Genomic DNA, 16,088 nt, shown 5'->3' with positions numbered 1-16,088 from the left:
TATGCAAGACTCGAATGTGCGGTGTTGACTGCTTTGAGCACAGCGAAAGTGTTTTTTTCATGGAGGGCTGCTACAATGTGGGAAGGTTTTGCTGCTGTGGATGAATAATGCTCCTGAATACTGTGCAGAACTTTAATCGAAGTTCATCCAGGACATATTTTCCTCATTATTGCTTGTGGGATGAACTGCATCCCCTGTACCCTTGAAAAGAGTCGGGCTCATTCGCTCAGAGGGTGTGTGGTGTTGGGCTGGGATTACAGAGTTTCCCATGGCTGCTTCTGGGTCCCAGTCCTGCCTGTCCATGTGTAAGGAGGAGATAAGGTGTGTGTAGGGTGGGGATGTAAAATGGCCAGATGATCTGGGATGTGCCCATACTGGCGCGCAGGGGGACTTAGATCAGTTCTGACTGGAATGTACATGTTGTTTACCCACTTTGTAACAATTTGTACTACGCCTGGTAAAGTTTAAAAATGCAGTATATTTTTATCTATGCGTTTTACACTTCAAACCATAATATTTTTGTAAACATTACTGCATTAAAGTGCAATTACAAAGGCTGGTTGATGTTTCTTATTTTTTTTTAACAGCAGTTGAAATCCCATGTAAAGCAAATTGATAGGATCCATGCCATTTATTTAGTAAACATATCTATGTATTTTGTGTTATACAGATACAATGTTCAGCCTCACATCACTGTTTGAATGTTCTTTTTTTTACCAGATCCAGTTGCAACATGTCTGTTTTTGATACTGGCTTATATATGTCGAGAATACACAAACAAGGAGCATTCTACTGGCTAACATGAACATAATCGCCAACAGAAACCAGGGGGCACCGTTAGACACTAATAAAAACAAATACGATAGAACAAAAGACAAATACGAAAGAAACCCTAGGTAAAAATCACCAGAATTCGGCGGAAATGTGTGCCAGGGGAGATAGGTGCACTACTATGTAAAGGTACAAATAGGCCAAAGAGGAAAATATTTACAGTGTAGACAGGTGCGCAAAGTAATTCAAGGTAAAAAATTAAGAACTTAGATATCAAACAACAGTATATGATTCAAAATAAATAAACACAGTAATAACAGCTTGGCAACCTAAAACTTTGCTTCTAACGTGTTTACAGCTGTGGAGCGCTTTGAAGAGCACGTTTTAATAATATAGCGCAAATTGTAACAGAGTGTGCGCTGGGCTAAACACGCTTTGGTTCTATCTAGCCCAGGGTGTTCTTTGCAGCAGTGGTCCGGTTACTTGCCGGTAAATGTACTCACTTTAGGCCCTACTCTTCCTGGTCACAGTCCTGACTCGACTGAAGCGCTACGCCGTGAGGTGACGAACCCCCTCTAGAAAGTATTGACTTGGAGAAGTAGAGAGCCGAAAAGCTGAATGCATACAATTGTTGCAGCACAAAAGCAAAACAGAGGTAGTCTTAAAATGTTCCAGGCTTTCATGATGCAACTGATGTGTCGGAACCTGGTCTCCGAGAGGCCTGTCCCTTAATACGTCCTGATCCAAAGTTGTGCGGGGTAAAGTCTCCTAGTAGGCGCCAGACTTGAAGTGACTTTTGTCCTACGCTTGCTACTGCTGCAAAATAGGTAAGTGTGTGTACCCTATAAAACTAACATGATGAAGCCTTCTGGGGGATACATCCGGGGCTTGAAAAGTTCATACATACACGTTTTTGTCATATTTCTGTCAGATAGTCCCATCAAATCTAGTAACCCAAGTAATGTTGGGACATTCAGGAGTGCAGATGGGATCTGAACGCTCAACTTCTCACAAAATGGCCGGTACTGAGCCGAGTCTCGAAGGTACACGAACTGCAGCGGACTGGACCAGCACCTGATGCTACCAAAGTGTCGCTTATGTAGGAGGGGTATTTCCCGCCAGACAGTGAAACATGCACGGGCCTTTCCTCCATCATACACTTTTCTAGGGGCATCCGTAGCGCACGCTGCACTGCTGTGGGGGAACAAGGGGTCGACCGACGCATAACACTTTGCAATGCCACGAGTGGCACTCTCTCAGCCACCAACACGTAAGTTAGAACGAGGCGTTGCTGGGTGACCCTGCGGCCGCAGTAGCCTAAAGTGAGCGCCCCACCTGTTCCACGGGTTGCGTGCGTCGCTTCTAATAGGCCGCTCTCTCCCCTTTGACCCTTAAGACAGAGTTCACGCACTGCCTTTCGTAAACAAACAATAACAACAGCATAGGGGTAGGAGGGCTAGTGAAAGAAGTGGTCTGTGTACTTGAGAATGGTGATGAAAGCTGCGAATGCCGACGAGAATGATGGGAAAAGTCTAAACCTCAGGGGTGTAACTCTCGTTGGTGAAGCAGGTGCAGTAGCACCGGGGCTCAGAGCCCTGAGGGGGCCATACACCCTGATAATCGCTATATTGAACTACCCCATCCCCAGCCAAAAAAACAGTTTCCTGCCTTGCACCAGGGCACACGGCATCCTCACTAGGCTGTACTTCTGAATACCCAAAGAACTCTGAAAATATATGCTAATTCATAACGCTATGGTTGCATTAATCTTTCACCTTCATGGCTACCTCTAGGTGCAGGCTGCCCCACGCACTTGGTAAACAAGGGGGCAACGAATGTTAGCGCTTGTCACCCCCTGTCGCGGACTGCGCACCTCTGGCTGAAGGTCGTCAGCAGTGCACCCCCCAGAAAGAACTCAGACGAGCTGCTCAGCCACTAAACCTTTAAAGAAAAAAGTTGCCGACTGTCTCGATTTCTGCTCAGAAGGGGTTTTGCCACGCTAAGTGGATCGGTGGCCGCTATTTCGTTGTCAACTTGTCCGACAATGCTGTCACCTCACTGGAATACGCCTGTCACGTGAGAAAGTGTGTGTTTGTCTTGTGGTGACTGGATTTAATAATTGGCTTACATGTATTACATGGGTACGCAGTTTCCTCATAAATGCAATTTCTGACGTGTTTTCAATTGTACATTAGATTTTAAAATATTAGAATATATTAAAAATGTAAAGTTTGGGTCCTTTCCGGAGACTGAATTCGCTGGCTACTGTCTGGTTTAAATATTCCTTAAAAACCCCAACAACCAAGACACGGACATTGTTTTGACATTCATGTCAAAATGCTCGACGGGCATCTGCTATCCAGTTTGCTTTCAAAACGACTTCCTTAAATTGCTGGGCTTCGGTTGTTCCCTATTTCTGCAGCCTGTTTTCCTCACTTTGTTGTGGTCTAACTGCTCCTTTGTAACACTCGGGCTCCTTGTCGCCTTACTTCACTTTTAATATATGTTTAAACATGTCTTGGAAAGCTACCTATGTCCCCTTTACCGCCCAGGGACGAAAATCGAACCGATAAAGTGACATTGAAGGGGCCGGTGCATTGTGGCCTCGCGTGCCAACTCCCAGTACCAACCTGACCTGACCAAATTCGCAGAATTCTGTCCGGATGTGGCGCATGTCTCGTGAAACTCTTATACAGCGCACAGAAACAGAATGGAGTAGCCGGGCACAAATGCATTCGGCACAAATGGCAAAGTTTAGTTCCCTAATATCAACACTTTTGGAAGGCTAGCATCTGAACGACGCAATCATTAAATGGGATTCATATTTTGAGCTAAGAACTTCACACACTCCGGCACAAAGTGCATGTATATTTACTGGTGCTAGTTAAACTGGCGAGTCTGAAACGAATTTCACACTCTTAACTATTTGATTCACTTTGATCAGAAGTACTTTTGAGAGTTTTTTTGGGAGTTCAGTTCTTTCTCGCACTCACTCTCTCTTCTCCCCTCTCTTCCCCCACTCTCTCTCTCTCTCTCACACGCATATATGCTGTGCATCGTATCTCTCACCGTGCACACTCCCTTGGATTTGCATCCCCTACCCCCAACCCCTCCTGGTGCAACCAAGTAACCTCACGCATGAAACGCACACAGCACAGCAGCACCCTGCCTCACTCCAAATGACGCTTCATTCACCTGTCCTGGGCCCCTCACCGCCAATCCTCCGCATTGTTTTATAACAACATTGAAGTGTATTTACAAATCAAACATAGAAAACCTAACCCTGACCACCACCAACATAACACCCAACCCAGAGGGCCTCCCCAAAAAGTTGAATTGATCTATTGGAAGTTAGAAGCCCCAGAAGGAACAAAGGAAGCACCTGCGACTGATTCACCCCGAACAAACTCATCTGAAAAGTTTATTTGCAAGTGTCTTACAGGTGCAACCTGCAAGAGTGAAGTTTAGAACTGCATCGGCAGGAGTATGGATGCTGACGGCAACCGACCCAGCCAATGGAAGGACTTCGGCAGGAGTAGGGGTGCGTGTCTATCAATAAAACGTCCCTTCTCCTGCCCAAGCGGTTTCTGGCTAGTAACAAGTGGGTAGGGAGGAGGGCGCGCGGCCCCGGTGCTATGAGTGTCCCCGGCCCTCGGGGTATGCGTTACCTGTCATCCCCGCTGCCTGCAAACAGCTCTCCCAGCTTCCATGCGCCTCTCTGGCAGGTGCCGGCGCGCGCTGGAGCAGCTCCACCGCTCTGGGGCCCGCCTCCGCCCCTCTCCACTCCACTTCCTCATTCCAGTGCAGCATCCTCCTCTCCCTCACAGGGCCGGGGCACGCCTGTAGTGAGCTCTGCCTCCGCCGGCTCCCTGCAGCCTTTCATAGAGTCAGGGGTGCCTGGAGACGACAGGCTCCCCCTTCCGGGGGGCTCGAAGAGCAGGACTGGCAACTCCCCCTTTCATTTCCTCGGTGCACCTCTCTGTCACTCTGCGCACGCGGTCACTCGCCCACTTAAGCACATCATGCCTACCTGCCTGTGAAAACTACCATCTGAGCAGATGCTTCCAGTCATACTCAATCACACAGCACTCTAACGCGAAGCAATTTGCATATAATTTGCCAAACAATTATTAACAGCCCGTTGACAGACACATGTTATCAACCCACGAAGGATGACATTCCGAGTCTGCCATGTTGTGATTGAAACTCGTCCATTGTATGTCGCAGCAACGAGACCCTATGTCTAGAGAGCTTTGTCACTGGCAAGTCACACCTGATGAGTGCGAGTGTTACACTGCCTAGAGCAGTCTTACTTTTGGCCAATTTCAGCGACTCAATTTACTATCGAACTGCCTAATACCTGGGAATAATATTTTTCTTTAAACATTTAAAAAAAATGTTTTTTGCCTAAAAAACCCCAAATGTATCATAAAGTTTTATGTGTGCATAAAACAACTTCATCAATCACATTTACTTAGAATTTCGGGAATGAATATTTCTGTGTTTCAGAGGAACCACTTTTTATTCAAATTTGGGATTTGCTTCACAGCGTTAAATCAAAATACCACTGGATTTATTTGGATGAGAATACATATTCCAATTACTGCACCACTCTGGCCCAACCTCGGTAGCAATTGGAAAGTAGTGGTCAGTTTATGGGACCACATTGAACCGTGGTGTCTCTAAAGTGGGATCTGAGGGGCTTTCCTTGACAGCAAAGTACATTAAAGTCCCTGGTTTGCTTAGGGCTAGTTTGTGGAACCACAGACTGGATTCCCTCATCTAAGGCCTGCATAAGGTGGGCCGTAGCTCCTGTGAGCGCAGCCCGCGGCAGTCTCTCTTCCTCGCGGATTTCTTAGGTCGCACTTGTCCTGCACAGGCAGCTTTTAGTCGCACCATCTAAGCAGACGGTCAACGGGCACGCCCATACGCGGTCTTCAGGCCTGTTCAGGACGGTTCTTCAATTTTTGCCACACGAACCAGGCACACCAAATCGGCGCAGCTTCCATCCAGCATAGCACATCACTCGGGCATCATTAGGGTGCCATTTGGTCCGGATCAGGAGAGTTTGTCGAGGTCCTCCGGCGGAGCTTCAGTGCTGCACGGCCATCTTGGACGGCAGCCTGACCATGCCCCCTCGAAGCTGAACTTTAGAGAAGCAGGCCAGTGCCCTCCACTCCAGTGACTCAGATATAAAGGTCTGATCGCACTATGGATTCTAAAAACGCTGTACGCTGCTACATTTGCTCTACTGATAAACCCATGACAGGGATAGTGGCCCACAATTAGGGCTACTGGTATACCGTCCCCCTGGGACAGCGAGCCCTTGGATAACATCGTTACCGGACTTCCTAGCCCCAGTACTGCTTAAAGCGCCTAATTTCACAATCTTAGGGGACCTAAACATACATTTAGACGACCATAAGTGCCCTAATAGGAATCAGCTTCTCCCTATTCTGGAAGCTTTTAACCTTCAACTTCTAAACACAGGTCCCACTCATTGTGCCGGTCACTTACTGGACCCGATCCTATCTAACCTGTCCCTAGATTGTTCTCGTGAAGCCCTACAAATCACCTGGTCCGACCACTTAGCTGTCCCCTTCTCTTATGACATGGCTGATACAGTAATAAGACCTGAGGTGGAAACTACGCGGCCAGTTCGGAATTGGGGGAAGATTAACTTGCCAGAACTCAATAAACTACTGATCAAAACACTTCCATGTGTTGAACTACCAACTGCCGCTCTCAATTGCGCCACTGAACTCTGGCTAACCACTGCAGTCAATACAGCGCTTCCAATGACATCAAAGCCCGCATTTTCACACCACCCTCCTGCTCCATGGTATTCGGAACAACTTAAAAGCCTCCGCTCACATTGTAAGACCTTGGAGCGTAAATGGAGACAAGGCTATTCTCCTTCACGTAAAGCCACATATAAAGAAGCCTTAAAAAAATACCACTACAGTTGTAAAACTGCTAAAGCAGACTACACAAGGAAAACTGTGACTGATGCACAAAACTGCCCAAAGGTGCTATTCTCTGTTGTCAAAAAATTGACTGGTGCTAACTCGATCCCTCCTCCCCCGGCACTTGATGGCACTCAGTGTCAGTCCTTAGCGGATTACTTCATAGATAAAGTTGATCTTATCTATGAAAATTTCACTACACCTCCAGGTACTATGTACACTGCCCTTGACATAGTCCAAAAATTGGAAAACAATGACACTGATGCAGTAGTCACTACTTGGCAGCCCTTAGACGCCATTTCTTTCCTCTCCTGTTTAAATAGTGTGAGATCGGGCTCCCCACAGGACGCTCTCCCGGCCAAAATATTAAAACAATTAGACCCCCTCACTCATCCCCCCATCATTAAATTACTCAACGCTTCTCTGAGCGAGGCCCATGTCCCACAACCTTGGAAACACGCCATGGTTGTACCGTTATTAAAAAAACAGGGTGCAGATCCTTCAAATCCTGCTAACTTTCGCCCTATATCTTTGTTGCCAATTTTCTCAAAGATATTGGAGAGACATATAAATTCTCAGCTCTCCAAACTGGTTGAAAACACTGGATTTCTCCATCCTTCTCAGTCGGGCTTTCGGCCTAGGCACTCAACCGAGACAGCCCTCCTGGGGGTGACAGAGAGTCTTAGGCACGGTGTCGATCAGGGAAACACCATGGCGCTCATCCTGCTGGATTTGAGCGCAGCTTTCGACACCGTGTCACATTCCATCCTCACTGACTCTCTGAAATCTCTAGGTGTGGCAGGCCAGGCCTTGGCCTGGCTGGCGTCTTTCCTTAGTGACCGAAGCTTCCAAGTGTTTTCTTCTAAAGCTGCCTCCGCCATTTGTCCTTCCACCCGTGGCGTCCCCCAGGGCTCAATTCTTAGCCCTTTATTATTTAATATTTATGTTAAACCCTTGGCAACCATAGTCGAACAAGCTGGGCTAACCCTGTTTTCCTACGCAGATGACACCCAGATTGTCTTCTCCTTGTCAGGGAGAGACGTAAACAACATCTCCGCACTCAAGTCGGGCCTCACTCTTGTGGCCGACTGGATGCGGAGAAATTGTCTCAAGCTGAATGGGGAGAAGACCGAGGTGGTCATTCTGGGACAGAACAAACATCTTTGGGGTCCTCGCCATTGGCCCATCAAACTGGGAAATGCGCCTACACCATCTACTGCAGTTCGCAACCTGGGCGTCATTACTGACGACAGGCTAACTATGAGACAACAGGCTACTAAGGTCTCAGCCATCTGCTTTTCAACCTTGCGATGGCTTCACAAGATTTTGTGGATGCTCCCCCTCTCCTCTCGCAGAACTGTAGTCCAGGCACTTGTAACATCACGCCTGGACTATGGCAACATTCTCTATTTGGGCGCAGATAAAGCTACTATACATGTGCTGCAGGTGGTGCAAAATGCGGCCGCGCGCCTGCTAAAGAATGTCCCCAGACGCACCTCAGCCACTGCCGCTTTGCGTGACCTCCATTGGTTGAGCATCCCAGAACGCGTTAAATTCAAGGCACTCTGCTATATGTTCAAGGCTAAGCAGGGTAGCGCCCCAGTATATGTTCAGGGGCTGGTAAAACCCTATAGACCCCTGCGCTCATTAAGGTCATCGGACATTGGCAATTTCACAGTACCAAGATGGAAGCTGGCAAAAATGGGAGGCCGCTCCTTTTCCACTCTTGGTCCTAAATACTGGAACTCCCTCCCATTGGCATTAAAATCTGAGACCAACTTACTCCGCTTCCGTAAGGCTTTGAAGACCCTGCTCTTTACTAAGCGTGACCAATAGTCGGCAGAGGCCTTAAGTCAAGGTGACATTCTCTTTTCTTCTACAGTCTATCCCTGGCGCCGGGAAACCCATTGTGGGTAGCTGTGCGCGGTACAAGCTTAAATAAATAAAATAAATAAATAAAAATAAATTAGTAAATGAGAGCATGCTTAGTACATCACTCCAGGTCATGTACAGTTCCAGGACATACTCATGGAATGGACAGGCCTAGGCCACTGCTCACTCACTTGATTATCGTGATGCCAAGGTCAACAATCAAAAGCCAGGGTACAGGAACAGGCCTGTACGCCATGCAGGGGACATTTCAGTCCCAACATTTACTAACTGCACCAGAAAACCCACATTTGATGTGTGTGAAGATGGATACAAATAATGAATCTATTGCTATAATTGTCGCATAAAATATAGTAAGGTATGCACGCTTTCTCAATTTGACTGATTAAGGGTTGCTTTTTATTTTCTTCATATGTCTCCCATTGTGTTTCATTCAAGTTGATCTTGGACCAGTTGTTTTAGGTCTGGGTCGACAGTTTAGCTGCCAATTGACCTTTTGTTACCAGTACTCCAACATATAGGGTGGGCTTGGGCTCTTTCTCACAGAAGTATTCCTGCTCAGCTAATGTTATTTGCTATTTGGATTTATTCTTTATTCAGCAATGCATGAAGAACTATTTTACATTTAAATAGTACTCTCAGTCATTGGACACTCAATTATTTGTGTCAAAAATGCATTGTATTCATGGAGCAATTCACTTTGTTACATAAGTCTTTTTAGGTGTGCATATGCATTCAAGAACCCTGTAACCTTCAAGTCAATCCAAAAAGGTCCAGTTACAGACACCACTGTAATGTTCTCAAAGTGATTTTTTTGGTATTCATTCTTGATCTGCAATGACACATTTTGCTTGGCTCAGGCGGCCTTGATCAAACACAATTGTGGTGCCATTTTGATCTCCTTTTCAATTAAAAAAAACAACGGTTAAACCTTTGTTACAGTTTGGAAAGCTTTATTTATTATTTTTATACAAACCAAACTTAAACTACACAAACCTTACAAACTCTACACTTATAGTTATACCTTTAACTTATAAAATATGCACCACCTTAACATTACTGAAACTTTATTTATTTTATATCTACAAATCGAAATGAAACTACACAAAAATGTATCATTCTAAACATATATTTATGCCTTTATTTTATAATATACGCAACACCTTTAAACTGTTATAATTCTAGCACCTCCATAAACAGTGTATTCAAGTCCGTAGCCAAACAACATTAACTAGAACTTGTGCCTCATACCCTTTTACATCACTTATGCCACCTAAAATAATAATATTTAAAATAATAGCTATGACATCGCAAGTCACATCTTTTGTGAGAACACAGTGCATGGTGAAGTGGCGAGTAATATGAACATGGGTAATGTCATTAGAGATGTCATCAGTGATGTCGTAAACTATGCCATAGAACATGGCATGATTGATGTAATATGTGAGGTTACAAGCAATACATGGTGGGGTGCACATTTTAGTTAGCTCTTCTAACTATAACTGGTGAATTTCTGTGGTTTTTTAGTTCAAAACATTATGGGGCTTATTAGTGCGGCAGTCCCGCACCGGCAATTAGGATGCCACCGCGCAGTGGTGCGGCGGTCCTGCACCGGCAATTTGGATGCCACGGCCACAGTGGCATCCCCCATCCACATCATTGTGGCGGGCAGTGCACACAGCACCGCCCGCCACAATGCTGTGGCTGCACCTTGTGCATTTGCATGCACAACGTGGCAGGCACCGCGCGGTGCCTGCCATGTTGTGCATGCAAATGCAGAGGGGTACCATAGGTACCCCCCATGTGCACCCCCACCCCCAAACACCCTGGGGGCCCGCAACAGGCCCCCACAGTCATGCACCGCATGCCTTTCCATGCTATGGAAAGGCACTAATCCGCCTGTATGCTCTTATGGATGGCTGTGCCCCTTTTCCGCCCAGTCGACTGATCGACTGGAGGAAAACCGGCGGACGGTCTTTCCGTCCGCCAGGGTCCTCCCCGCCATAGTAATATGGCAGGGGTAAATGGGTGGCTGGCGGTGTATAATGTCGGGTGGACGCCACTGCCATACAGGCGGTGGCGATCCACCCGACATTATAATAGACCCCTATGTTGGCACTGAAATTTTCACCTAACTATAATGTCCTCCTTAACTTTTGTGTTTTTTTTTTGTTTTAGCAGTTTGGGGTTAGGTCTTTGCATTTATTGGTTTGCTCACATACCATTCACATTTTGTGCTTGCCCATCATATCATTCAGCATGAGGCAATGGGTCCGGTAACTTCAAGCACTGGCTCTCTTGCACTAAAAGTGCTTGAGCATTTTGGTGGTCAAGCACCCATCTGCCTAAAAAGGGGGTGCACTTTCATGCCAGGGCTGGTGAGCTGTTCTTTAACCCTTTTTAAATTTTTTAGTCATCTTGTGTTTTAACACTATGTTTTCATGTGACAATAATTTACAGCGAAAACAATACTTTCTTTGTGCCAATAAGAATAACATTTCATCAATAATCATCAATAAATCTTTATTCTGCTTAACTAGCCATAAAAAAAAAATCTCCTTTTCGGTCTCGCGCCCGGTGCAGGCAGCGCGCGAGGGCATCCCCCAGCGATAGGATGAAGCGGTGGAACGTAGACTGCAGCAAACTATGGCGTCCTTTGAAACTAAGCCGACTTGCGGAGGGAATCTACGGCAGGAACGGGATGCTGCACAAATATACTTGTCCTGTAAGAATATCCACCTGTCACTTGTAATGCCATGAAGTTAGAGGAAGCACTGTTCAGGCTTTGTTAGCCTGCACCACCACTTGCTCCTGCTTGCTGCTTGCTGTGGTGGGACTCGGTCACCAAGACTGCTTTGCCTTCCAGAGGGAGAGGAAGGGGCCTTCTTCCACTCTAATATCGTGGCTGCCTCCCGCAGTGTGGGACGTGCTGTTCAGGCTCTGTTAGCCTGCACCACCACTTGCTCCTGTTTGCTACCTGCTGGGGTGGGACTTGGTCCCCCAGCTTGCTTTGCCTTACAGAGGGAGAGGGGCGGGTCTCCTCCCACTCAAATATTGCGGCCGCCTCCCGCAGTGACCGATGCGCTGTCCAGGCTCTGTTAGCCTGCACCACCACTTGCTCCTGTTTGCTGCCTGCTGGGGTGGAACTCGGTCCCCCAGCCTGCTTTGCCTCCTAGAGGGGGAGGGAGGGGCCTCCTCCCACTCAAATATCGAAGCCGTATCCTGCAGTACAGGCATGGCTGAGCAAAACCTGGGCTAAGGGTAGACCCATCTGTGCCCATCATAGCCCGACAGAGGCTGGGCAACCCCTCTTTCGTCTGGAATCTGGATGAAGGAGAGCGATAAGACGGTGAGGTGGGGAGAGGGCATTATATTACTCCTGCTCATGGTCAACTGTTTGGATTGCGACTTGTGACCTGCCCCCCTGTCTGGTGGATTTTGAAAAAGAGGCTGCTGTTTGCAAACCCCGCAGGAAGTCTGTATAACTGTATGAGAATAACATTTCACTTTTATATGGATTAAAACTAAGACAATTGTTATATACAGTGTTCTGAGTGCACCTGTCTGCTGGAAGGACCCATATTGCTCTATTAAAATTATATGCACTCATATCCAATCATTTTTTGTGGCATATGTAACGATTACCAAAAATGCAAAAACAAACCATTGTGCCAGCTTTCGAAGGCCAGGCCTATCGGCATTTCCAATGGTTGTATTTATTGTCATTGTTATCTGTGTGTCAGGACTTGCATGCAAGACTATCTCTAACATGGAGACATATTTTTTTTAGGTCTTGCCTTTGCAGTGCTTGCACTGTCTCTTCAAGACATGCTGTATTCAGGATTTGGACATAATGCTCCGCCCACTCTCTGCCCATCTTTTTAATTGGCTCCTGTCCCAGTCCATTGTAGATGGTGGCTTTTCATTGGTCAATAGGCTTAGTAGTCCCTCCTTAGTACCGCCTTGTCTCTTCCTGTAACCTCCCATGAGGACACCCCCTGTCATATGTGTTGTTACTCCCTAGGTTTTAATTACAGCCTCAAGGCATGATTTTCTTATAAGGCTTCAGGCAGGACACACACTTGGTCCTAAGCTAGGCTGGCAGTGGCTACTTCAACCACTAGAACATCTCACATTTATATGAGACCGTCTATAAAGTTCCCTTCATTAGCTCCACACAGAGTACAACCTAATTCGAAATTAATGTAAGAATTCTTTTGTCACATTTCAAAGCTACTAATTGTATATATGGGCATAGCTATTTGAATGTACTCGTAGTACTGTCTTGCATGCAATGCATTATGGGTAGGGTGGATTTACCATATCTTCTGCAGGATGCAGTACCATGCGTGACCAAAAGAGGTCCCCTTTTTGCCACATATGGTACTGAACCCTGCAACATGGCTAGGTAAAAAACATTGCCATTTATAATGCCAATAACTCCAACTTTGTAGACATGTTGTGCTGGTGCCTTGCTCACTAGGGACCTCTAGGAGAAGCTTGCGGTACTGCACCTAGAAATGCTGTTCTGGTGCCTTGCTCACTATCGACCTCTAGGAGCAGTTTGCGGTACTGCACCTAGACATGCAGTGCTTAAGCCTTGCTCACTAGGGACCTCTAGTATTAGCTTGCGGTACTGCACTGAGACATGCGGTGCTGGTGCCTTGCTCACTAGGGACCTCTAGGAGTATCTTGCGGAACTGCACTGAGACATATAATGCTGGTTCCTTGCTCACTACGCAAGCATTTGCAATGCACTAGGTCTTGCATTACTAAAAGTATGAGCTATTGGCGTTGTATTATTATTTGCAACGCCAGTACCTCAAACTATCAGTAATACAAACCTTATTGCATTGCAAATGCTTGTTTCAGTCTGGAGTTATCATAGTGGGGCCAATGAGAGTTACAATGACTGCTCATATATATTTTTTCTAACTCCCAGTGACTTCTGCCCATTGTGAAATGGGCATTATTTTTTTTTAACCATGAACTCCAGGCTGCTTCCCCTCATTGCAGCCTGGGCAGTATTTTTTATTTTTACTTTGAGCTCCTAGTAGCATTTCCTCACTGTTACAGAGGATGCGTATTTTCGTTTATTTTTTATTAATTTAAGTTGCATGCTGCTTCTCATTGCTATTACTAGGTATTTATTTTCTTTTTGAAGTGATAGCATAGAAACATTTAATATACTGCTTATTATGTGTCTATGGCATACAAATGCAACCAAGAAAGCAATAAAGGCTCCCTTTTTTAGCTGACCTTAATTTCATATAGAAACAAAAACAATATTATAATGAAGAAATAGATCCTTTAGTATCGCCCAGCTTTCATTTATATATAAAAAAAAAATAGAAATGGCACTTCATCAGGTCTGACTTTGAGATGCGTATGCATACAAGAACAGCTATGAACCAATGTTCACTTGTGCATGTTTGTTTTTGCATGTGTTACAACATGGCATCCAGACCTATTACATTTGACAATGATTGTTTCCGGGATGATTGCAAAGTGCATGAATTGACATGAATTCAGGGGACTTTCTTCAATTTCACTTGAAAGACAGTCTCTTATTTATGTTTTCTTGTGGGCGTGTCTAACATTTTCTTTTATAGTGGGAAGCATTTGAGCCATTCTTATATCAGCTTATATTGTTTTGGTGTGCAATTATCCAGTCCAGAATTTGTGGCATAACTGCTTTGAAGAATTCCCCGGAGAACGTAATTTCACTTTTGCCACAAAACAATTTTTTTTTCACTATATAGTTTTTAGACAGGCTTATTTTGGAACAATAATTGATGAACCTTTAAGAGAACCCCTTTATGCTTCTCAGTCTGTTTCAGAGGCTCCTAATAAAGTCACGAGAGTCCTGAATATGACCCTGGTATTTATGCTAAGACAGCCGAAACCTCGACTTACTCTAGTGGAGTAATATCCATTTATTAGTATCTGCATCAAAAGCAACTGTATGTTCCTGTGTATATGACCCTCTCTCCACTTGTATACAATTGCACCCAAGGGTGCAAATACTGATTTGTTAATTTTGTGCACAACTACAAGGAGCACTAGGCTGCTATTCTACTATTACACTATGGATTCATCTTCTTTTTGTCAACAATATATGCACAATTATTCAAGAGACAGGCCCTGATTCACAAAAGTAAGTCACAGTTTTGAGTACGGTTGCACTTTTTAGTAAGTTTACTTCTTCTCAGTATTCACACACTGCACTTTTGAAGTAACTCACGCTTTTGTAGTAACTTACACTTTTTTCACTTGTCTTTGTGAGCCACTTAGTGCATGCAGGTGAGGTGTGAAATATTTAATGTTAGATATTGTGTGTGGTAACTGGCTTTCTGGAGTGCTTTCATTGCCTTTTGTTTTTTTTCGCCCTGCTCTCCATGGGGTGATAATTAAAAGTTTTGTTATTTGCCACCCAGCTGATCATGAGTGTGACTCTTTTTGGAAATATGTATATTGAAGTGATGTCTGGAATCACAAACAGAATACAGGCACTTCAATCTTTGTATGGATTATGATGTCTCTAAAGTGTACCTACACAGGGACTAACAAGTGTATTGCTCTACTTATACAGAATATGACCAACCAGGCCCATGCAATGAGGCGTGTCCCTGAAAGGGAGGTTTTATAGTTCTCCATTGGGGAAACTGAAGCTTCTCTAACTATTAGTGTATTATAATTGAAACCCTTTGTCAGGCCACTGCTTCCTGGTATTTTATACCCATGGAGTTTGCAGGGCACTTTGTGTTGATCTAGTCCTCTTTTCGGCCATTTTCTTTAAGTCATTCTTTTCTTTTAGGCCTGCTAGTGCTTAGTTGAAAAAGTGAAAATAGCATGGCACTATAAAATTGTTTTCTTTTGTTTACAAGAAGCAACAATGCATAGTATTATTTCTAATTCTATCTACATAATATCTAGAAATATAGCTGGGTAATTATTAAAAGTATGATTGCTTTCCTTCAAGATATTCTAACTGGCTTCTTCAAAAAGAGCAGAGCATGAGTTATCTATGAGGTAAATGACCAAAACCTTGTTTCAAAATTTTTGTAGACTAACAATATTGTGGCAAAAATATTGTCAAGTCAAAAATTTTGAGGGAACGAATATAGAAGGTAAGAATATAGTTTTTTATGTATATATAATTGTCATTTTTCTAAATATTGTTGTTTATAATATAGCTTAATTTAATATTTTTGTATTACATTTAGTTTTTGAATGAATATGATATATATTAATTATTATATTAGTTTTAGGTATTTGTATCATTATAAATTTGATTTAGACTTTTTGTATAGTTTATATGTTTTAATTAGGCCCAGGTGGAATTTTTTATTCTGCTCACGGAATTGGAGGAAATTGATGACTCTGCGTTACTCTTGATACACAGCGGTCTGGTCAAATCCCATCAACTGCTGTGTCGTGTAATTTTTTTCCTGTTCGAGC

General features: G+C 44.6%; 1 protein-coding gene across 17 annotated transcripts in view; it reads right to left on the bottom strand.

Annotated features, from left to right (window-relative positions):
* Positions 1 to 4,827, bottom strand: part of IKZF1 (IKAROS family zinc finger 1) — a 262,341-nt gene extending 257,514 nt beyond the window's left edge. For 6 of the 17 annotated variants that reach the window (XM_085607276.1, XM_085607278.1, XM_085607277.1 and 3 more), the window contains exon 1: positions 4,440 to 4,827. In XM_085607276.1, coding sequence (XP_085463402.1) covers positions 4,440 to 4,581 — 142 coding nt within the window. In that variant the 5' untranslated portion in view covers positions 4,582 to 4,827. The remainder of the gene's footprint in view (positions 1 to 4,439) is intronic. The other 11 variants (XM_085607283.1, XM_085607285.1, XM_085607284.1 and 8 more) reach the window with 4 other exon arrangements.
* Positions 4,828 to 16,088: the final 11,261 nt, after the last annotated feature.

The sequence above is a fragment of the Triturus cristatus genome, chromosome 5_2, assembly GCF_964204655.1.
Source record: "Triturus cristatus chromosome 5_2, aTriCri1.1, whole genome shotgun sequence".
Classification (NCBI taxonomy): Eukaryota; Metazoa; Chordata; class Amphibia; order Caudata; family Salamandridae; genus Triturus; species Triturus cristatus.
The sequence above is the reverse complement of the archived record's forward strand: the minus strand, read 5'-3'. Positions and strand labels throughout refer to the sequence as shown.